The following is a 25,070-nucleotide window of genomic DNA, read 5'->3' as shown; positions in this document are numbered from 1 at the left end:
GCCTTTGCCAGTGCCTCTTTGATCTTTGCCAGCCACTTTCCCATCTTCTACTGCTTTGAGTATGGAGGTTTTGTGAAACCTGTTTTTTTGGTTATCTTTTGGGTGAAGACTTTGTGTTGCTAAGAAACAAGGGGACTATCCAATAATGGGCCTTGTATTGAATTGATGGATTTTTTTCTAGAGGTTGTATGATCAAATGAAAGTTCATGTTCTACAGCTGTATTAGTGGCAGTAAGGGACAATGGGGCTAAAGCTTGCTTGCAATCATGAAGAAATAAGGGATGTAGAAAGGCCTCTACTGTAAGTGAAGAAGTGGTTTCCTTGCTTTGTTACTTTATGTATGTTTATACAGAAGGTAAAGAAGACATTATCTGAAACAATGAGCAGATAGAAAAATAAACTAGAAGGTAGTTTAGAAATTAGAGAGAAATCACAGTGGAATCTAGGGAGACTGTAGAATCTCAGTTTGCAAAGACAAAGATTCTCATTTTCCCCTCATTGTAAAATGGTTATTAGAAATAACATCCAGGTGAAGAGGAAATAGTAAAATGTGGAAATTACTTTGAGATTTTGGAAAAAGTTCTAAGAACCTGTACTTTTAGAAATTTCCTAAGGGTCTGAGTGAAGCTTCTCAGAAGAACCTTTAAAGACATTTACCTGATGTCTTAAGAATTGTTCAAAGACATTTTCCTCTCTAAGCAAAGGTTTATTTTTTTTAATCCTATACATTGAGAGTGAAACCATGTGTGGATCTGGATGAGGATTGCGTTGCAAAGATTCTGGAGACTATCCCAGCTGCTTTCTATATTATTAAGACATCTAGTTCAGAACAGACCTCAACGAGTATTCTCCTTATAACCTTTGCCCTATCTAATTATAGAGATTGGGTTTTGAAACTGAGATTGTCAATGTAGACATATATTATTTTATGGTAATAAAATCTTTATAATCCCAGATGTTTCAGATCTTGTGAAGCTACATGTTTGCAATTCCTCATCTATAAGCAGAAGATTTTAGACTTAAAAGCTGTTTTTGCCTTTGGTTTCTCTGTAAGTGCTGGGTGGAATAGTGTATAATACATGATGGTGTGGTATAAAGATTTCATTGGCATGTGTTTGAGGGTTGCAACACCCCGAGACCACCCTGCCTCCTTAGGAATTTAAGCCTTTCAGTAATGCAAAACCAGATTGCATATTGTGATTCTCAGAACAGAGTAATTTTTGGACAAAGAGGAAAACATTCTTGTGGCAGGTAGATTTTTAAAAAGCTCCTTCTTAAAACTCTTCAGAGATTTGGCATGTTAAAAGTAGTTCTAGGGAGGCGGATTCATTTATTTATTCATTGAATTCTTTTCTATTCTAGATATTTATTTAGATTTTTAAAACATAAAAAAGTATGCGTCCCTTGCTTTGGACATAACTCACAATTATATCGGAAGAGGCTGCCTCACCTCATTGACAAATAAAACATCAAACAATAAGACCCTTTCACTGTAAGCAATGGTAATCAAGCTGCTCTAAGATTCAGCTCATCCCATTCCGCAAATCCTGGGAAGTAGATGAACCTGGTTGTCTGACTGAAAATTTTACAAATGTGGGTTATTTTGAGACAAGTTTTAGAGCAAATTCCAAAGTGGAACATCCCTCATGTAGAAAACCAAGCCAACAGGTCCTTTTCATTTCTATTGAAGGGCTCAAACTCAAGTGAATCAGATGATGTCATTTGAGGCAGGATAGCCCAGGGTGTAATTCAGATAACCACCGCCCAGACTATTTAGGGTCTATAAGTTAAAACCAGCACCTTGTTTTCTCAAACAGCAATGTGCTGATGTTTGTGCTTATCCCAGAGTACTGGTCTGAAACTCCACTTAGTAAGTGGGATACTTCATTTTGCACTAGCTTTAGTTTTCAAGTGGTCTCAAAATGTAACTCATTACAATAGTGGTAATATTGAAGTATCGTTTTGAAGATAAAGCAGTAGATAACTGTGGCAAGATCTGTATCAGAGAGGAAAAAAATCCCACCCTGTTCATTTAGTGCAAATAAAAGAAAGTGATCTTGCCCACAGCTATTACCTGGGCATCCATGGGCAACTTGGGATCTAATAAGGTATTCACATTGTGCACTGGTTACAAATGGCTGACACACTTTCTCAATTATGGGTGGTGTTAGATTTGTCATCTCTTCCAGCTGCTTCCTCCAACCCACCAACATTAGTTGCATCTAATCTAGGTTAAGTCATAGCCCTCATCCAAGCTCATATAGACTCTGAGTTATTCATTACACAACATTAGCCTGGTACGATATGATAGCGTCATAGTGCTGGGTATCATAGAAAATACATCTCTGCTCCTCTTTCCTCACTTTCACCAGTCTCAAAAACAATTGAACAGGAATGGTGAAAAAACAGATCCCTTTAGTGCCCCTGTGAGAGGGTTCTTGAGGGAAAGGAACAATTGCCTACAGTTGTCGTCTCAGAAAAATTAAAAACAGAGCCACTCTGGATTAATGGGTGAGGTGGTCAGATGTGCATAACAGTGCTGCATTTATCACACAGTGCTGGCTGTGGTTCTGGGTTTGCTTTGTATCTTTGGAATGAGAGATTCTGTGTATTAAATCCTTTCTGAAGGATTTGAAGGAAATACTAGGCTTTTCTTGGTGTGCCCTAGCCACGTTAGGGTTTGAGATGGAGTGAACAGGAAGTGGTAGTGAATGGGAAGAGTCTGACAGGATGTGGGATAGATAAACTAGTCACCTGTGTAGAGGATTATGCACAAGCATTCCTCTCTTAAAGAGGCAGCAGACAGAACTTTCATTAAAGTCCTGGGAAGTGTAGCAACTCCAAAACTGAGTAAAATTGAAATTGGAGTGAATACAGAGCAAAATGCAGTTATGAGTGATGATGGGGCAACAAGTGCAATGTGACTTAAAATTAATGTCCAGTTCTTGAGAGGCCTGCTGAGGCCTCAGAGCACGTATGTAGCTTTTACCCCCACTGTTCATCTTCAGTGACTGAGTGAGCATGTAGATTTTTTTTACCTAGACATATTGCTACTCTGGCGTTGTGCCATCTTTCTGTGGTTGGCTGGCAGTTGTGATGTGGTGACTGTACTGCATGCAAACAGAGCCATGAGATTGAGGTAAAGGAACTAGATGTGACCCTGTTCATACTATATGATTAATGTCTACGATGCTGTTCCTTTCCTGTAACCAATTTTAGAGCATATCAGGGCAGTTCTCACCATTTGGGATTAATATCACTCTACTTTTTGTGAGTTGAGCTTCTTCCCTTAGTGTAGCTACTGGGTGTCTGCCTCATTACTTGACTTTAGTTAATATAGTGTTTGGACTTGGATGTCTTTGGGGTACTCCATGTTATTTGGAAACGTACACTTCAAAATAAAACAAAAGCAACCAACACTTTTTGTTTAAAATAATTTATATTTATTGTTTCCTAAAATTCACTATTTCTTCAGTTCTGTGTTCACCTGTAAACCCAAAGGGAACACCCCCATCTGTACTGCCAGTGTTGCACATTAAAAATAGTTTTCCTTCACCAAATGCTCACAGCTGGTTGGATTTGTTTTCAGTCTGAAGATACATTGTATAGTATTTGTCCTTTTCACATAGTGCTGAACTTTAATAGGTTGAGCTATCCTAGCTTTCCTTTGTAAATTAATTCTGTTTCAATACTAATACTTTGCACTTATATAGGGCCTTTTATGAAAACATCACAAAGCACTTTACAAAATTAAGTCTAACGACATCCCTGTTAAGTAGGTATCGTCTCTTTGCAGATGAGTAAACGTAAGAAGAAAGAGGTTAAGGGCTTGATTTTGAAGAAGTGCTGTGCATTGATTTAAATGGCAGCTGCAGATGGTCTGAAAACCAGCCCTTAGTAGGCAATATGTAATGTCAGTAGCTGAGATTAAAATACGTCTTGGAAGTTGTGGCTCAAACCCTACTTTTAGTCTTAGCCACCAAATAATGCTCATTTCCTTTAAATTCAATCTACGTATAGCATGGAAAATCTGTTGCTGTTGCATAAAATTACATTGAAATGATAGGAAATTATCTTGAAGAATGCAGTCGTAAGTTGCATAGAAAGAGCCCTTAGGATTCTACACCTTTGTAATCTATATATAAAACAAATATTATTTTTCTCACATTTCTGCAAGGTAATGCCATGCATACATTTGTAGAAAATGGACAGTAGTGTCTGTAATGACAAAATACATCTAATATTAGTAAAATTCCGTTGAGTAGTTTCAGGTTTTCCTCTCAGGTTCTGCTTCTAGCTTTTTCCACTGAGTACTGAAGAGGATAAAAATATCATGGCAGTTTACAGGAAAAGGAGCTGATATTTAAAGCAAGCATACACTGAATTTTCTTTTCAAGGTCTGTGTAGTCCAGTATTTTACATTGGTGTTAAAAATGACATTACCCAACCAATCACATACCAGAGCATCTATATTATTGGTATAATGCTGAACTAGCCCATACTATGCATACAACCCCACCTAATAAAATAAAAACATGGCAGTTTTTTCCATATAGAAATAACTGACATATTAAATTACAGTTTAAAAGAAATAAAATAAATGTAATACTTTTGACTGAGTTCTACAAGGATGTTGGTCAAACAGTGATTAACATCATGTGTGGTATAATCCTCAATGTTTACAGTTGGTTAGGGACTATAGTATTACATTAGGTGATGGGAATCAACCTGGGGAGTGCCTTATTGTAGAATATGCATTAAACAGAATTCTCTCTGCACCGACTGAATTTATTGATTAATCCCACTGCCACATGGATTTTAAATTACCTTGACAAATGATAACTTATTTAATACTGTCTGTGACTTGTGTTTATGGAAGACAAAGTTGGTCGGGTCCTTCTAAAGAAAAACAACAATGTGCCAAATGTAATTTTAGTATGGAGTGTTAAGAATGGTATAATTATATCTTACAAAAGTGTGTGATTTTTTGCAGATAATAGCTCTAGCAGATGCGGCAGAGGAAAACCAAACCAATATGTTCCAGGCATTCACAAAGTTGAAAAGTGCCACCCAGCTGGTGATTATGTTGATTAGTCTGTGGCAGAAGCTCAGCACTGACCAAGTTGCTATTCTGGAAGCTACGTTTTTGCCATTAATGCAGGATACCCAAGAGCTGGTAAGGATCTGTGAGATTTACTGAAAATCTGGATATGTGGAAAAGTACGAACTGATCAATTAACTTGGTTTTCCCAATGTGTTCTGTAAATGGCCGTTCCTTATAATGGAATGTAATATTTCCCTTCCCACTATACTGTATTGAAAAACTTTATTTAAAAGGGTTGTTTTAAGATTTGCTTGAGTCTACTTCAAATCCATTCTTCCTCATCAACTGCGGTGAAGCCTTCGATTTGAACATCTCAAGGTTTGCATTCTACCAATTAACTTTCAAGTTAACCAGTCCTTGCTTGTCAAACCAAATGGAAATATCCATATATCTAATATAGCTGTATATACATCTATTTAAATGCTGGTGGCAATTGTGATAATAGTTTTGTAGTTTGTTGTTGTTTGAATGAGTTGTAATAGGTCTTATCTGCATTGTGGATTTGCTGCAGTTATAGTCTGTGTCTAGCAGTGGAGCAAACCCCTACTGTAAATAGGCAAAGTTGCTGTATATTATGATTTACCCTGGTTTTAAGCTTGGGGTAAGCACCACTTGTGCAGATAGCAGCTTTTTTAAACTGCACCAGCTACATCATTGGCTGTTACTAAGGCAAATCCCCAGCCTACACAAGGCCTTAGATTAAAATAGCACATCCTTAAAAACAGATTCCAGATACGGGAAAATGGCATCTTGTTTTAAAAGACCTACTAAAAAGCATGTTTGAAAATATTGACTATATAGACCATATTGCTGGCATAGCGTAGTCTATATTTCTGTTAATTTTTCCTTTGAGCCTTTGCCTGTAAACAATCTTTGTAGTAACTTCCACAGCAGTCAATTATGACATCACAGACCGGATTTAGGATTACAATTTCATGTGGAGAATAAACAGGAGAAGGTGAACTCTTGAAAAGAATGTCATAAAGAAAGGGTTATTAGTGACAAATGGAGAAGAAGACCAAGTGAATTTTTAAGGAACAAAGGTTCTGTTAACGATAATATTCAATATCTTATTAATAAAGCACAGGAAAAAGATTTTCTCTTACATGCTACTGATTATGATAAGTGCTTTACATTTTCAAAGCCTTTCACCAGTATCTAATTATTCCTCATAGCACCCTACAGGATAGGTAAATAACATCATTTTATAGATGAAGATACTAAAAAACATAGATGTTAAGTAGCTTGTTCAAGGCCACATAGAGCCTTAAACAATTGTGTCCTGAGGCCCATTTGTGATTCACTACTCTGTGGCAGCAACTTTTGTCAGGCTTGACATACTCACTGCACCATTCACACTGATGCCATGATATTTATGTAAAAGGTGATGTAATATATTGTTTGATATCTAACAATACACTTGTCATTAATGTCACTGTGAAATGTTTGTTCCAGTTCTACAGGTAAATTATGGATATTCTCTGATATTATGTCCTGTAAACAGACAAAACCCTCCTGCAATTTTGTAACAGGGTTAGGTGTGACTGGGTAGATTGCTGTGTTAGAGCTGCTTAACCCAGTGACACTCAGTACAGACTAGTATGCTGGCTGGCAGCATCCTCCTATGAGAACTACAGCAGCAGACCTTTTTAAGGCACTAAGGGTTACAGAGCAGGCAGTGACATAACCCCTCACTGTCATGTTCTGGATTGTACCCCAGAATGTGACAATATTATCCTGTGCTTTATTAATAAGAAATATATATGGCACAATTTGTTTATATAATAGATATGAGTTACAGGACACAATCTTATTGAACAGTAAAATTCTCACGTCCAGTCCATACTGTGAATATATCATGTGTGTGCAGATCTCTATTGTATTCTGTACTTGTTTAATGTGTATAACTGTCTGAGTGTTCTATGGTTGTGTGTAAACATACAGACCATGCACTAGAAAAGCACATTGTCATTAAGAAATCCATCCTACTGTTTGAAGAGAAGTTCGACACACATCTCTTTTTGAAATGGAGACAATATTGTACAACTCCTGTCAGAATTGAATGGGGAAATATATTTAATGAAAACAGAATGGAAAACTAAAAAAAAAAAAAAATCTAAAAATCTATTTGAATATTAAATTGCATACTCTTAATTCACAATTACATTATAATAAGCTGTGCTGATCTATTACAATGTAAACTGAATCCAGGTTTCATTATATAGCCAAATTTTGGGCTGGTCAGTAGCCATTTTAGCAAGCTTGGGCTAAGTTCCAAACGCACCTAGGAATACTCGTCGTTTCAACTAGAAAACAAGTGAAACTTGGTGTTTCACATAGTTTTTACCCCAAACCTGGATAAACAGTGGGCATTTGGGCTTTGGTGTTTGGACTTACTGAAACCTGAAACTCAAAGTGAAAAAGTCAGGGGTGTAAATTCACATGAGCTGAATCAGCAGAAGGTTCATTTGAGTCCCCTGAAAGTGGAAACTATCTGGTTTTGCATGCCTCACTTTTATTGTTCCATTAGGGCTTATACTACTGTATTGCTTTGACACACTTTCTGGTACAACATGGGAAAATCTGTTATGTATCTTAAAATAAGAGATACCACTTATTTTTATGGTTCCCATGATGTTACCAAATAATGTCGTCATAGGAATTTCACTGCACAAAATCACCCATTCTCTATTATAGTCAAATTTGTGATGTTATAGTTAACGTTTGCTAGGCGATGCCTTTTTGATTTTTGCTATCTTTTTTTTTCTTTTACATTTGATATAGCTACCAGCTAAGTTGTTTCCACACTCAACCTTTAATTAATCTCATATTACAGTTTTAATTTGGGGAAAGAGAAATGTTTGAAGGTAGAAATAGTTATTTTTAAAATAGTTGACTATGTTATGTAATGCTGTGAACTTGAGTTAATGATCTTACTGAGTTACAGAGAAAATATGGACACCGTATATGTTAAAGCAGAATAACATGAGGAAAACATTGTGGCAAAAGCAATTATTAAATGCCAAATAATAGTCCTATTGAAATTAATGTCAAATGAAGTTAGAACAGGCTTTGGGTGTAAGTGAGAAAGAAAGAGAATAGGATCGCTAATTTGACAAAAAAGCAATCTCCTAGCATTTGTACATGATATAGGCTTTTTGTTTGTTGCGTATTTTTGTTTCTTTAACACAAAGAGCTCCACTTTGTGAAAGGGGATCCCTTCGTGACTGAAAGTTCTCAAGATTAAATATAAGTTGTAAGTGGATTAATTTTGATATGTACAATTTTCTCAGGGCTGCTAATGTTCAACATTTCTTGATTCCTTCCCCCAATGTTTGCTGCTGTTAAAAACTTGTGGAGAATGATTTAAACTTTTTGGACAGCAATGTTCTTTGTATAACCCTTTTTTTAACCTATCAGGAATCGTAGCTTTGCTGTTTTCACTAATTAGCATATATGTATAGTCCAGACTCTTGAGTTCAGTTGAACTACAGTAAATCCGGACCAAGTCCCAGGGATGTCTTCACCCAATTCATGTCTTCTATAACAACTTTTTAGAATGGAAGAACCAAAGCTGTCATCCATAGTATAGTGAGACGGTCTTTTCCCAATTTTTTTGCACCATTCAGTTTCTGTCAACTCCTCTTTAGACCTAGTTATTTTAAATTGTATTTCTTTTGTCCATAGGCCTATAGAGATTACTTGTGGTTTTTGCAAATATTTTTCCAGCACTCCAAAGATATATCACTAGGCAGTGGCAGTTGGTAATGTGAGGTTAACAATTATATACCCCAGATGCTGGAATTGCTATCAAAGCAAAGTCATTGTAGACTTTAACATCTTTCTTGGAAGTCTTTTCTTCTTCCATTGATGGAAGCTTATTCAGGGCTTTACATATTTGCAGTGTTCAGCAAGACTATGAACTGCAGTAATAAAAACATCCTGGCTCCTCCTACTAAATTTGGTCCTTACATATATCATATTCTGCCTATGTATGAAATGGGCATCTAAAGCCTCTTTCACTTTGGTTTATTCTTTCTTTTCCTCGTCGGTATGGCACATAGGATATCAGCAGCAATCTCACCGTTGGCAAATATCAGGGAATTTACCTGGTATTCTTGTGCTTTGCCAGTTAAACCCAAAGCCACCTGGAATTGCTCAGCTCTTTGGATCCAGTAAGGTCAGTTGCAGGAGTTGCCAAAATTAAATTTCGATTACGTAGCCATGGGCTCCATTGCTGCTCTGATACAGGGCTCTGTCTGCTTCATGGAGCAGCTTTCACAGGTCTCCTCCCTGATTTTCCATTTTCCCCACTTACTCACCACTCTGGTAGTCTCTTTGCTTTCCCAAATTCCTTCTTTTAAAAGAGGGATTCACTTACTTCTGACACCATATTAGAGTAAGGATATAACACAAAAAGCCATGCCTTAAGCACTAGCTAGTGAACTTCCTAACTGAGAAGTTCCTACATATATTAAGCTTCCCCTCCAAGACATCATGATTTTCTTTGCTAACTATGGTGGACCAGGCACTCTAACCACTATACACTGTGTATTTGATGTATATATTTGGCAGAAGCTCCGTAGAGGGAGAACTTCACCACTTATTTTGAGCACAATCAGTAAATGCCAATAAATATCTGTAAATCATTCTCTTTCAACAGTTAATTTGCTTCATGAGAAAATGGTACACAATAGAGGTTTGAGTGAGGTAGGACAAACATACCAAGTCAAATCAAGCTGAATTCACTCTGATTCTTAACTATGAATTTCATGGACACAGTTGAAAAAGACAAATTCTCTGCAGGGCAAGAAAGGAAGGATTAGTAGAACCCGTGAAATCCTGTGGTGACTTAACCTGTATTACAATACAGTTTCACCTGCTGCTTCCAGCCCTGAAGGGTTTACAAACAATCCTTGCCCTATTTGGCTATCTCCTCGGGTATTTTCCAGTCTTTTTGTCATTCATCTGCTATTCTCGCTGTGGTTGGTGCGGGGAGGGGAAAAGTATATTTTTTCTCACAAGTCGTCTTGGTTTTGCCTGCTTGCTATAAAAAATATAATTAAAAACAAACTTTTGCAGGCATCAAATTAATTTGGTATTGTCACAGGGTGGCTGTGACTGGGTTGATTAAAGTAGGTCCAGTTCCCTCAGCCAGAGCAGATGCTCCTGTTTGGCCAATTAAGAGGGCGGGGCAATATCCAGTTTATAAAAGGTCAGGGAGAGACCCAGTGAGACAGACCTGGTGAATCAGAGCTGGCTGAGTGAGCATCAGGCAAGTGAAAGCTACTAGGGGAGTGTAGAAAGTCCAGGAAGGAAGCAGAAGATGTTTCCCAGTGGAAGGCTGAAAGCAAGGGGAACAACAAGAGGGTTTCATTGGCTGACATCTTCAAACTAGACCTTGGGCCAGAGGGCTTCACAGGGTTGAAGGTAGGAGTAGCAGCAGAGGGCGATGGCTGCTGGCTGTAAGCTGGAGTGCTGGAGCCAAGGGCTAGAAAAGGCTTAAGATGGGAGTAGCAGCAGAGAGGGGCTTACCTGCTGACATCTCCACACTAGAGAGCTGAACCCAGGGGAAGAGTAAATGGGCAGAGGGGAGTGAGGGATGCTCACCTGGTTAAGATGACCTCCCAGCAGAGAGGCTGTGCATGTACATTTCATGTACTATTTGGGCTATGCTGGGGAAATTCTGTAGGGTGGTTGTGGGACTCTTTTTATGGCTTACATGCATTGGCCTGTTATAATAAATTAACCCCACAATAGCCATTTGTACTAAGAAAAACTGGATTGTTTGGGCATGGGGGCGGACTCTGAAAGGGGAAAATGAGGCAAGTGCATCTGTCATGCTGCGGCCTGTCAAGGGGGATCATTCCAGGCAGGGCCACCCTATGACAGGTATCTATGTTCATAGTTTTACAAATGTTATTACCAAAAGGGATGATTATGATCATGCAGTTTGTGCTCCTGTGTAACACTGTGGTGCCTGCATCAAGCCCATAACTTCTGGTCGAGTTAGAGCATAACTTTTAGACCGACATCCAGTTTTGATTTAAAGACTTCAAGTGATGGAGAATGCACCACATTGCTTGGAAAGAAGTTCCAATGGTTAATTACCTCTTACTAAAAATAAAAGCACCTTAGTTCTAATCTGATATTTGTCTAGCTTCAGTGTTCAGCCCTTGTATCTTATGTCTTTGTCTGCTAGGGTAAACAGCCCTCAACTATCAGAAATCTTCTCTGTGTGTATTTACTTAATAACTGTGATCAAGTCACTTCAGCCTTCTCTTTGTTAAGCTAATTAGATTAATCTTCTTTAGTGTCTGATTTTTACCTAAACTACAGAAGTGTAGTAACTGCTGAATGTGCAATGCACCGTGGCATTTCACAACAATTTTCATCTAGACTTCTTAGTGACATCGCTGATGCATTACAGTGAACAACAATTCTCTTTCCCAGTATATGCTTCAAAAGATCTTCATGCATTTGCAGTCCATAATGGAATCCCTTTCATTTCTATTGATTTCATTTATTTCAAAGAAGTCAGAATAATGTCAATGGAGAGTCCTGTGGATATTTTTTTCTTGACTGAATGGTCTGTAGATCCAAGGTAATGTCAGCAGCATGATCTTGTACAGTATATTGCACTGCTGTTTTAAATGAACGCTGGTTAAAATTAGTATTAAAAACACCCCAAAAATGTCCTTACCTATATAATTAATGTTTTTAAAATAATTAAAACTGAAGGTACTTTAAAACATAACTTTACCCTTGATGTTTTGCATGCAATTAGTTTACTTTTTTGCATTACATTAATTGCCGACAATGAAAGTAGACTGGTCAGTTTTTCTTTCTGGCTGTCTCACGCTAGCAAAGTGCTGCAGTACTTGAATTGTAAATATTGCCATGGAATGTTAACATCTAAATAAAATTGGATATCTTTGGCTTTGTTTGAGAAAATAAGATGGAAACATTCTCAACAATCTTGTGAAATTTTGTTTCATGACTGTTAATACACCATAGCTAAGTAGGTCCTCTCTTTTGAGAACCAAAGGCAGTCAGATCTGTTTCCAGAAGGTCATATTAGCACTCAGTCACCAAGGCACCTGTCTTCAAATGGTCTTCCGTTAAAGGCAGGAATGATTCAGGCAGCAATAGGCTACTGTTTCTTTTGTAGGGTAAATGGCAGGGATTCTTAGCCATCCTTTTGCTTTAAACCCTCCTTTGGTTATTTTCACCTCTTTTTAGGGACAGATTTTTTCCCAACAAATGTTTATCTGGCAACGTGTATCATGCATCCCAGTTCACAAAGACAGTGTTGTCTGCCAATGAGGCCAAGGAAGAAGCCAGGTGCTCCCCCCATCTTAGCCTTGCTTTAGAAGATCAGGCAAACATTTTAGTTTGTTAAATGATCCCTGAGATCATAGACAAAATTACTATCACTTATTTTCAACAAAGCGCTGCCATTTTTACAGATGATACGATGGGAGATTCCTTGTCCACTGGTCCATGGAAAACATCTTTCTTAATTTCATAAATTAATAATGATGTTAGTTCTCCCTCAAGTGTATGTACAGTTGGCAGGGAGATTGCTGTACGTCAGACAACATCAACAGCCCCAGCAAGACAAAAATTCAATGGACTTGACTCAGCAAATAAAACTAAGAAAACTGAAGCAGTCCTTGATTGCCTGTAAGGATTTCTTGACTTTGTAAAATAATCCCTTCAGTGTTCTTCATGTGACCTGGGAACGTATTTGGGTGTACTGTTCTCTTTGCACTCTCACTCTGGCCCAAGCCAAAGAACTGAGACGTTGCCAGGACCATGGTACAACCTATTTCAATAATTCTGGACTGGATCTTTCAACAAAATGAGATTTCGATATACTCGGAGTCTAGGCTTTCTACCCAGCAGGTGAAGCAGCAGATTAAATTTAGAAAGGGGCACAGGATAGCCCATGGCTACCCCCTAAGCTCCAGGGTAGCAAGAAACAAAGAAAAAGGAATCTAAATATAGCAAAACCCACAAATCTAAGAAGTCCTAGTAAAGACATGAGACCAGTTTGGCATTCTCTTTCACCTTCTCAACTAAGGAAGGCGAGACTATCAGAATCAGAACCAGGAGAGTCAGACCCTGAGACAGTTAAAAACTATGGCAAAAAGGGCTATAGGGGGTCTGGGAATCCAAACATATTCTTTCAGAGGATTAAACTGCCAACAGGTAAATGCTTCTCTGAACTCAAAGGGAGAAATAGGGATTCCCTATGACAGTGGAAAAAGCCATGAAATGGAAATGGGAGCAACCCATTAAATCCAGATGTCTGAGTCGGCAGTGTTCCAAGTTTCACAGGTCCCAGAAACAGAGAAACTCATACATCATGCTTCCTTAAGTAGATGCTGTAGTGATGGTCCAATAAAGAATATTATCATAATAGAAGGGAAGCGATTCCCTAAGGACACTACTGCCATGAAAATAAAAGCTGTCCTGAGATGCATTGTGAGGCCTCAGGAGTATCTTTTCAAGTATCCATTTCCTTCGGTTGTTTCACCAGGGTAAATATATCATGGTCCAACATGTGTTCTCCAAGTCAGGAAAATCTCATCGAGCATCACTGAACTTGTGGCCTCATTTGTGGCAGGCACACTGCTGGATGTATTGAGTTCTGCAGCAAGATCCAGAGCTACCAGCGTGTATGCATGCAGACCTCTTTGATGGTGGCTACAGAAGCCAAGTAGCACCCCACTTCAGCCAAATTTACCAGCATAAGGCTTTTTGGAAGAAAAAAAAAAGATAAATGAGGTGTTAGCTAATTCCAGTGTAAGGAAGCAAAAGAAGATAGTTTGTAAGCCAGCTACAAAGAAGTTCAACGCACACAGATTATGCAATGAATACAACAGCTGCTTTTGTCCATCTTGGCTCCGTTATCCAAAAAAAGGACCAAGGATACTAGAGAGGCAGTACTAGATCAGAGCATTAAGAGAGCGAAAAGTCAATCAAAATATAGCCATAAAGCTTCCTCTAACCCTAGATCCATGCAGTGACTGGCCAATGAATCTCAGGAGACAGATACTCCTAATATGGGGTAGTCTGTCATGATGGACTCGTACTATTGCAGTTATTACCAAAGGCATGAAAGGAACTTACCTAAAACGTTGCAAGGAGATACCGATAATTATCAGTATTGAAAGACCCTCTCATACACTCACATGCACATCAGCCACTCAAATATCTTAATCACTATTCAGTATCTGCTAGAAATGGCCCACAAAAGCATTTCCTCCAGCTGGTCTTTAGGAAGTACTAAGTAAATATTCTTCATGCTCCAACAGAAATTAGAAAATATGAAAACAGTCCTGGACCTATAAGAACAGAGCAAATACATGCACTATCTCAGATACCTGTAATTAGTTTTGACATTCATAACTAACTTAATAGCCTGGATCAACCTTAAAAAAAAAAAAAAAAAAAGGCCTACCTCCATGTACCATTCAGGTGGAGACATGGATGTTTTATAAAGATTGATTAGAACTGGAACTAATTGTTCTCATTCTAGACTGTTCGCATGGATAGAAAAGCACATCCTATCAGAAAGGCAGGCCATGTAATAATTTAGCCACAGTTATCGAAGAACATTCAGATAGCTTTGCAAGGACCCATAACATTACTATCTAGACTGGACCTTGATACATCAGGTTCCGATTGGTCATTCAGTCCATTCTTCCTTGAACAGATCACTGAAAGAGAGAGGAGAATGGAAGTATAAACCTACTCTAGAAATGTGACTAACACAGTCTTCATTTAGAAAAAGAGTTGCTACGTCATAGATGGCATATTCTCTGATTTGGTTACCATTCATTGTATTGGTGCACAGACCACAGCACTAGCCAGAGAAAACCTACAATCTCGAATATCCATTTGTTTCTAGAAGTGGGACTTTCTGCAGGATTGTGTACCAGATACTTAATAAAATAGTAGCTATCAACTTCATGATAAAGGCTTTACGGTACTACGTGCTATCTAGCCATCCTCATATTACTAGAGTTCTAAAAAATACCTGCATTTTGCACACTTTGGAAATTATCTGATGATCTTAGTGAACTGATTTGCTCTTGAACGTAAATATAGTTGTACAATACCCCTTTTTGAGCTTACAAGATTTTTCCATCAAGATCACTAAGGTATTCCCATAAGGTATAGTTTTCCCAACAAGACCCCTTTTTCAATTGGCAAAACAGCAACAATTGTTTGGGAGTTAGGGGCACAGTCAATAGAAGGCTAGTACTGATCTTGTATGAGAATAAGGTAGATTTAAGAATGCCATTCTGCTTCCTAGCCAAATTGATGCTCATCTTTCTGCTCATTCTCAAGAGAGGCTCTGGGACAAACTGGGTGTAAAAAGAGCACCCAAAATACATGTCAGTGGACTAGAGCCCTTCAAAAAATATCTGTCTCACTTCTCGTGTCCTTACAACTGAGATCAAAGAATACAGTGGACCACAAGTTGCTTCTTAGAGGAGAAAAATACCAGAACAAAGATACTGATAAAAAGTAAAGAACACTCCCCAGGAAAAAGTGAGTCATATGCATTTATATGCTATGTATGCTCCCCTAGACAAAAGATGTAGTGCTGCCATAGGCATTCGTACACATTTTACTAAGCAGTATGAATTCATATTTGTCAGCTTCCGGAGATTGTTCTTCACACTGTGGTAGAAAAGGAGTGTTTTCCCATTGGACAGATCATGATTCCATTCCCTTTCTAATCTAGGACTAACTGCTGATTACATCCCAGTTGTATAGCATTGACAGGCATATTTCTGATGGAGGAAAAAAAAGTGTGACCTTAATCCCACTCCACCCAGAATTCTAGGTTTTACTGTTGGAATCAGATTCCTTGAAATAGTATGAAAATAGTTACTCTTGAAGATTAGTTTACTTAATAGCTATGCAGAGTACTCATGCGATTTAAGCAATGTCTTATACCAATTCAGAGTATATTCTGGAAGGAAGGCATTAAGGGAATTCTGACTGCCTACGGTTCAGACTAGGCCTATTTTGTAATGATCATTTGTTCACCGGTTCTTAATCTGTCCTTCCTTAAGTCTCCTCTGCCATGATGCTTACAAAAAACTTGACAGTGGTTAGGTAGTTAGTAAGTTGTTGCTGCTGATTTTTCATGATAACCTGTTTGTCTTCTTCTTACTGTATACTTCCCTGTGGTCTTGTAATATTCATTTGTCGCCTCTCGTCTTATACTTAAAGTGCAAGCTCTTTGGGGAAGGGATCATCTCTTTGTTATATGTTTTCAGAGTAAGGCACTAATCCATGACTGGGCTAGGTGTTACCACAATACATGTAATTGATGATAATATGTTAAGACTTCAGATCTGATTGTCTGAAAAGAAAATGTTCCAATCTTCAGGTGTGGTTTTTCTCTGAGGTATAAATGAAAATGAAATATTATTGCTGCTATGTTTGATTAAAGAAATTTATCTGCAACCTGCTTGCTCTGTTTTGGACTATTATGCCAGGGTTTTTCCTTCTTTTTCTCTTGATTTTAGTTTGTCTTACATGACTAGGTTTATCCTCACTTTAATATAATTGATAATGCCACTTCCACACCTGTTGAAACAGAGTCAGAATTTAAACTAAGTAATAGTCTATTATTCAAATTCAAGTAGAAATTCTAATAGCTAAATGATATTATGGATAATGGCCATCTGGTTTGACCTCTAGATCTGGTCACAGAGTAGAACTAGTGTAGCTTTCTGCTAGTGCTGCCCTTTTTTGCTGTTGAGTGCTATCTGTAATTGTGTCCATGAACATACTTTGTTCCTTCCCCCTTTAAACTATCAGAGATTATCCTGGTGGAACTGGAAAGCACCAACACTTGGGCCTTTCAGCTGTATCCACATCAAGACCTGGAGTCTGATACATGTACAGTGGAAAGACTTAAAGAATTCTGTTAGTATGAAATATTCTACCAGTTCCAGAGATATCCCTTATCTTTAAAATGGGGAATTCCATTAGACCTAGTAAAATCTTTCAAACTTGTAGAACTTTTTAAGTGTGCCTATTGTATATGTATGGACTTGTTTTGAGGAAAACCCACGTTCTACCACTGCAAAGAGGAAAATCCAAAAACAGCATAACCATCAGGCCACTTGACTCTTAAGATAAAAGCTTTTTGTCATGAAAAATAAAGTTTGATTATACTTATCTTAACGTGACTACAAACTTTGTTGCTCATAAATTTCTCCAGCAACTTTTTCAAATCCAGGTATGTTATTTCTAACCTTGTTTTCTAATTTCAGCGCTTACTGTATTTTATTCCCGTTTCCTGCATTATTTTTGCGGTTTACATTATTAACAAGCATATGGTTTATATTGAGATTTTGCTCTTTATTTGCATTCTCTAAAAAGAATTCAGCTTGGGGGAGGGGGAAGAGATTCCAGCATATACATATATAACAGCCAAACTTCTAAACGAAGTGCTGATGTAGTTCTTGAGTGATAGGGATATCTATTAAAAATACATTGTTATACAGTGAACTGAATAATTTGTCCATATTATAGACTTGATTGTGAATAATCCTTTGATATTGATAATCTGGTGGGCAAACATTTGTGCTTGAAGAGTTTAGATCATTCCCAAAGACATGATATCCGGTCTGTGCATTTTGTCTCAGCAGACTTTCAGGAGACAGCAACAAACAAAACAATCTTCTGTTTGTATTCTTCTTTCAGTGTTACGCTATCACAAGAGTAGGGGAATGCAGAATAATGTGGTGTTTTCTTCCAGAGCAAATCATTACCTCATTTGTCTTCATTTCTAATTTTTGGCTCTTAAAACATCACTGCTATAATCTGCAAGCTAAATAATGAATTTTCTTCACTTGGCATTTACATGTTTACTTTTTGTTGCTTTATGTTCCACTTTTATCTAGTTAGAAGGGAGATTCAAGGAAGCCTTTTAATCAATTCAGTATTGAATTGTACAATGCTTAATTCCATTGACCTGTCAAATAGTTTTCATGCTTTATTAAAAACACTACAAAATGCAGTGGAGAGCAAACAGCTTTCATTCAAACAGGAAATCCTTGCTATTATTTTCTGTGAGGGGAAAATTGTAACAGTTGGCCAAAATTGAGTCACCTTGATTATTATCTATGTTAAAAGATAGCAAAAATAACCACAGTTAATATTTTAAACTGATATTTACTGTAATAAAGTCTGATCTGGCTATAATTATGAATACAAATGATTGTCTTTTAAGACTGGTCAGTGGTTATGTGTTGCATTTTTATTTAAAAAAATAATTAAACTAGCCAAAGTTTCTAGCTTCACAGCACAAAAAATAAAAATGCAATTTCCCTGGTTTTAGCTTTGGACACCCTGTGAATCTCCTGTGCTTCACTGAACAGGGGACCAAAAGATTTTCTGCACTCTTTCCATAGGTCACAGTCTCCAAATGGAGAGCTAACACGCTTCATGCACACCACTTTATTGTACTTACGAAACACTTTCTTCATCTGAGAGAGGTCTAATGACCAGGTCTACCATTAATATGTCCATCGCTGTTCAGCAAAGCACTTAAGCACATACTTAAGTCCCAATTAACTCTGAAGCTCAAAGTGAATGAAGTTATGCAGGTGCAGTGCTCAAGTGTTTTGCTGAACTGAGGCCTCTAGTATCAGTGCTGTTGATGGTAGCTCCTTCCTATAAAGAAAATAATACTGGGTTTAAACATTAGAAATGTAGGATGTGGCTCTGTAAATGGGCCTTAGGAGTTTCTGGTTCAAAGGAAAGAGGCAACTGCAAGACTGGGGCATACCTGAGGATGGGAATGTCATTTTATTATTGCGTATCTTTCTTGAAATAACTAAATAAATATAGGGTTATTTTTTTTTTTAAAAATGTATCCTTTACTTTGTGTGGTGCCCATATGTCTGAGGCTTGAGGCTTACCAAAATGTCACCTGGCATCCGTCTCCTTCACATTGGAGAGGAATGGTATGAATATTGCCTCTTCAGGCCCATGTCACCAGATGCTTATGCCCTTATCAAAGGTTCTGACAAATCTGAGAGTGGCAAGTGTAATCCTGATAGAGAAATGAGGGTGGCTCAAATTATGAACTGAAAGAGTATGCAATAGTAAGATTCTCACATACCAATGTATGTCCGAAGGTTTTAATGATATATTTTTATGGGTAGGTTGTATGTTCCAGACCAAGAAAACTTTGGATGCAATTAACTTTCAAAATTTCAAATAATTTCTGTGGTCAAAGAAGATGAATTGTGTACTTTGAACTGAATAATACAATGCATTGTGCCAGGCATTCTAAAATATACTTCATCCACAAATAGGGCAAATACCTCTTTTTTCCTTTCTTTCAGCCACTAAATTAGCTGGGTAAAAATTTTCAAAAGTGCCTACATCTCATTTTCAAAAATAATTTAATCCCAGATATTTAAAGCTGTATAGTCTTTGTGGCACTCGGGATTGCAACACTGAAAAGACTTTTGAAAACAGGACTTAGGTTCTTAGATCACTTAGACACTCTCGAAAACTTTATCCTGAGTGTCTAACCATTTTGGTGACCTTCTGTATACAAATGTGGGTAGCTCTTAGTCAAAACAGAGCCTTTGGGATGTTTGTAGGGCTAAGCTTTATTACTTTTGTTCTATTGATATCAACAGAGTTTAAAGCACCTTAATGTCTTATGGTTGTATTCATTTTAGACTTGCATATATTGTTTCCTTTAAAAACTTGAAAACTGTTGTCTGGAAAGTAAATTTCTACATATTTTGCATCATTACAATTTTTGCCTTCCAGGAGCAAAAATCTAGCCAAAACCTGTAGTATTTTACCTGTATTTTACTGGTGTGTATTCAGTGTCATGATTTGTGTCCTTTCAGTGGGGATGTAGTGCAAAGTGCTTAATAGTATATGTATGCGTACAAAGCTGTATTGCTTGTGGTCCAGGTACCAGGTAACGAAATAAAAGGAAGTATTGTATTTCTGGGAGGTTTTTAGCTATCTCTTGTAATCTGCTGTATCAATCTGATTGTCCACCATTAAAATTTTTCTTTAAGATTGTCTTGCATCCTGTGTCTGAAAGTCTTTGGTTTGAGCAACTGCTATTTTAAATGATCAGTGAAAACAGACTCTGCCTCTTAAGGAGATCATTAGTAACTGTGGGCTCAGCTTGGCTGTGTTGATGCTGATTAGGATAGTCTGAATGGTGTTAATAAAGTTGAAACCTTTAGCTCCCGTGTGGAGCACTGATAAAATCAAATAGTTAAATACAGCATTAAATAGTATGGGATGGGTGGTTTGTTACTGTTTACTTATGGTTGTCTGCATAAACTCAGCTGAAACTCTTAGATCAAGTTAGCCATTTTTTTGATAACCACCTTTAAGATTAGCAATTAAAAAGCAACACATATAGGTTCTTTTAATTTTCATGTTAAATGTATGTAGGATGGATAGTAAATAAAGTATCTTTATTAGGAGTTTTTTTTATAAAAGTCATATGAGACAGCTGGATCATCATATCTCCTTCAGTCTGTCACTTATCAGCTGGATCTTTTCTGTGTGGATGCAGGAGGCAGTTCAGCCCTATTGCTAGGGAAACTCTGGGGCACAGCCATGCTTCTCACTTCCATGTGCCAGAAATTCTCCCTCATTAAACTCAACAGGAGCTGTTGGGTGCTAAGTGCTTTTGAAAGTTAGGCCAATTTACCAGCTTTGAAAGTAAGGTGCTTTCATAAATGTCAGTCTTGGTCCATATAGAAACTCTGTATGATGTAGGTGAACAGTTTCTACACTGCAACTCCAGCACAACAGCTACCTAACTTCCTCCCTTAGCACTTCATACATTAGAGTGATCTGTGAGTAATGTATATAGAGGCAGGAGGCATCTAGGAGTGTTTGAACGTTGATGATCACGGACAACAGAGGTTTGAAATGTCTCACCAGCTAGTCCAGGCTCCTGTTCATAGGGGATTCTGTTTTATTTCCTATCCTTTTGGAATACAGGAGGATAATCATCTACCTAAGAGAGAACATCATTTTAGATCTTTCACCACGTTAAGAGAGTGGGAAGGCCTTGATGTCATCCAAAGGTTATGCATCTAAGATCCACCCCCATGCCAAAAACCAGATCCACAGTTCATTAACTTTCACACATAGAAATCACCTGATGGTTTATATGGGGGCTGTGAGATGTATAATAACATATACTGATGACAGGTTTCAGAGTAACAGCCATGTTAGTCTGTATTCGCAAAAAGAAAAGGAGTACTTGTGGCACTTTAGAGACTAACCAATTTATTTGAACATAAGCTTTCGTGAGCTACAGCTCACTTCATCGGATGCATACTGTGGAAACTGCAGAAGACATTATATACACAGAGACCATGAAACAATACCTCCTCCCACCCCACTCTCCTGCTGGTAATAGCTTATCTAAAGTGATCACTCTCCTTACAATGAGTATGATAATCAAGTTGATTTATGGGCTCACAGTCTTGCATATTATCACAGATCCAGGTTAAATCTCCAAATTCTAGATTTGTATCTCCAATTTGGCTAAAAAGTATTAAAACGCTATTTTACCTATTTTCCAAGTGAGCTTATCATTATATCTGGGCGCAGAAGCAAAAGGATGGAGACAAACCTTTCCCTGTTGGCTACAAATCAGAGGACGCTTGGTAGCATTGTTTGTTCCAGCAAGTCTGGAACAAATTATATTCAATAAATTGGGTCTTCCTGATATGCCTGTTTCAGATGATGATAGGAAGAACTTGTGTGCTGTGCCTAGGCCTCTCAACAATGCTGCCTTTGTGATTCTGCTGTAACAACTGTGGAAAAGTTGCAGATCTGGCAATGTTTTCTGGAGGATAATAGACTGCCCACATCTGACCTGCCTAACATAAGTGTTTGCTGTGAGCTCTCAAACATATAGGTTATTTAAAAAATCAGAGTTCTGTGTTATGAGCCTGAGTGTTGAATCAGACCTTTCTGTGGGGGTAATTATAAATAGTAGTATTGCACACTTTTCCCTTTCAGACCTCAATTGTTTTTCAGCCCATACATGGTGGTGTGTTCCCACTTCCTTAGTCCTCCATGCTCTTTCAGTTATAAAAGTTGCTAACAAATACTGTATTATTCAAGACAATTAACTCTGAATTGAACAAAGTCACCTGAAAAACAATTCCATAGAGACATTTCATTTAGAGGTAGTTTTCATATTCCTTTGCCAATCATAAAGGCTCTTTTGCAGTTGACTTGACTTATTAGGTCAACAATCCTTGAATTGGAAAGAGTGGTTTTATGGTCTATTGAAACACCAGGTTTACATGGAAATTAAATACAAAAACTAGATTTACAAATTATTAAGGCTGTGAGACAAAATAAAACATACCTGTGTGAGCTAAGGACAGAATGCTAGCCACTTTTAATTTCCTGAGTTTAGCTGGTTTGTGTTTTGGTTTTCTTATTTAAATGATTCTTTTTTATTGTGTTTCTATAACTTATTTGGATGGAAATACTGGACCCGATCCTCAGTTACTATAAATTGACACCAGTTCAGGTTCTGGCCCTTACCCCAGTTGTTAATGCTTGGGCTCAGAAGAGGCGGGTGATATGCTTAGGACCTTTCCAAGATTTTCATTGAACCAGTCTAAAATTTAGAAACTTTGGTGATGTAGAGAAAGATGCACACTTGACAAGAATATAAATATGGACATCTGTGTCTTCTAGTGAATCCTCAAAATGTATAACATTTTGTTCTATAATTTGTCATGTTTTGTAGCATCTCTGGAGGGGCTGGCTTTAGTGCTTTTTCTATCCCAACAGTGATTAGATTTCAGTGCCCAATATGTGGGTCAGAGATGGAAGAGTTTTATAGAATAGATTTTCACGATGAGATGAAAGCTCTAATATTTTATTTAATTTCTAAGAAGCTATATCAGTGGTTACACATTCTCCCCTCGTAATATTTTTAGTCAAAGAAATCATTATTTTTTTCGCTGTTCATGCAAAAGAAATCAGGTTCAGAAAACCCTGGTGTGGTTTCGAAACAAATTCAGCCCTTAGTTTTACTCATGTAATCCACTGTACATAGGATTATTTGGGTACAAGTCAGGGCAGAATTTGCTCCAAAGTAATTTAGGCAATGTGCTTTATAAACTTCAACACTAAAGAATTAAATGAATTTTCCTTGGAGGGGAGGACCATGGGATAGCTATGAATATACTTTCCCGCTCACCATGTTGTTCCTGCTATTTACAAATATAAATTACATAACCGTTTCCTCCTAAATTTGTGGAATATTAGCTGGTAATTCCAAAAGCAAAATAATAGGGTGAACACAGCTCTGCCCTCTCCACTTTTTTTGGTAAATATTGTAACATTTGTGTTTACATATAATTTCTTCTAGATCTGTTTCTAAGTTTTGCTTACAGTAAATTCTGATTTTTATAATTTAATGAATTTTCAGTTTGACCATCCTTCTCATAATTTTCCTGTGCAGATGATATTTGTCTCTGATTTGAACTATTTCTCTTTCTGACCCCATTTAGTTTTAGTATTTGAGATAAATTTCATTTTTATCAGTTTTACTAGTTATTTTTTTATTTCCACAAACTTTGAAAATTCTGTTTTCATGGCAGTTCATTAAACCAAAAACTCTATTTTATGTATTAGTATTGTCTAAAACTTTTTTCTTTATCATTTTGAGTTTTATTTATTTTCAGTATGTTTAAAATCAGGAAGAGGATTTTACATTTCATTTTATCTAGTTTCGTTTACCTTCATCCAGGGTTGGGAAGAAAGCGTGGATGCTGCCATCTCTCACATGCTGAGAACATGTCTGTCCAAGAGCTCTAAAGAACAGGCCCTGACTCTCACCAGTCAGTTGAGTATACCCAAAGATACTAGCAGGCTGAAGAAACACATCACCTTGCTCTGTGATAGATTGGCCAAAGGTGGTCGCTTATGTTTAAGTACAGACACAAATATTCAACAAACGATGGTCATGCCAGGTAAGATATTACTACATGTTCTTCATTCAAAATGTTTGCATATATTCAAAGTAAAAAAAATGTACCTTTGGTTAGATTTGGAGTTTATTTTACACTGAAATGAGAGAGGCCAGGAGAAATGCCTTTCCTTTCCCTCTAAGAAATTCCAGGATAACCACTGAATAAATATTCTTCTGAAATTTTGATGCCATGTGTTTTTAGAACAATATGTTTTCTTTTTCTGTGGTATTAAATAAAATATGATCCATTATGTTTTTCTTCTAACTAATAAAAAGTGATTAGAGAATAAAACTATTTCTAGCTAAAGTTGGTCTAAATTTGATCACTAGCTACCATATTTAAAGTACTTTGAAAGCTACCAGGTTCTCATGTTGGAGATGATGATACCTGGTAAAGATGCATGTAAGCTTATTTGTTGCGTTATGACCTGTTTTCACTGTAATGCTTTCTTTCTGAATAGGTAATAGTTTGCTTTATGAATACTGGCTGTTTACTAGTTAACCCTGTCATTTCCTGTGGGAGGACAGGATGGCAAGTGCTGAACTAAAGACCAGCCTGCTGACATTATCACAGTGAATTGCAGAATAGCCTAAATCTTGGGGAAGAGAGTTGGGGGACAGAGAAAGGTGATGGCTAGAGGTCTAATACCTAATTGGGGTGCCCTCAGGAGACTGTAACGGGGTGAGAGGTTCAGTTACCTCAGGAACTGAGACCTGGGTCAGGGGAAAAGGCCAGGTGTACTTATGGAACTTATATTGAACTGTTTTATTGTGTTTGAAGAATAAACTGTACCTTGAAAGAAGGGCATGATCAAACTTTTAGGCCTGCCATTCATCCTTCCTGGGCTGGAAAAATAGGCCAACAGCCCTATATGAATGCAATCAAGATAACACAAATTTGAACTGTTTTAAAGGAGTGTTACT

The 25,070-nt window shown here is 37.4% G+C and overlaps 1 protein-coding gene across 13 annotated transcripts in view; it reads left to right on the top strand.

Annotated features, from left to right (window-relative positions):
- BBS9 (Bardet-Biedl syndrome 9) overlaps positions 1-25,070 on the top strand; it is a 439,570-nt gene that overhangs the window by 218,257 nt on the left and 196,243 nt on the right. For all 13 annotated transcript variants that reach the window (XM_073332918.1, XM_073332919.1, XM_073332921.1 and 10 more), the window contains 2 exons: positions 4,994-5,176; positions 23,925-24,147. In XM_073332918.1, the coding sequence (XP_073189019.1) occupies positions 4,994-5,176; positions 23,925-24,147 (406 nt within the window). The remainder of the gene's footprint in view (positions 1-4,993; positions 5,177-23,924; positions 24,148-25,070) is intronic.

This window comes from Lepidochelys kempii, chromosome 2 (genome assembly GCF_965140265.1).
Source record: "Lepidochelys kempii isolate rLepKem1 chromosome 2, rLepKem1.hap2, whole genome shotgun sequence".
Classification (NCBI taxonomy): domain Eukaryota; kingdom Metazoa; phylum Chordata; order Testudines; family Cheloniidae; genus Lepidochelys; species Lepidochelys kempii.
This window is presented reverse-complemented; position numbering and strand designations above follow the sequence as displayed.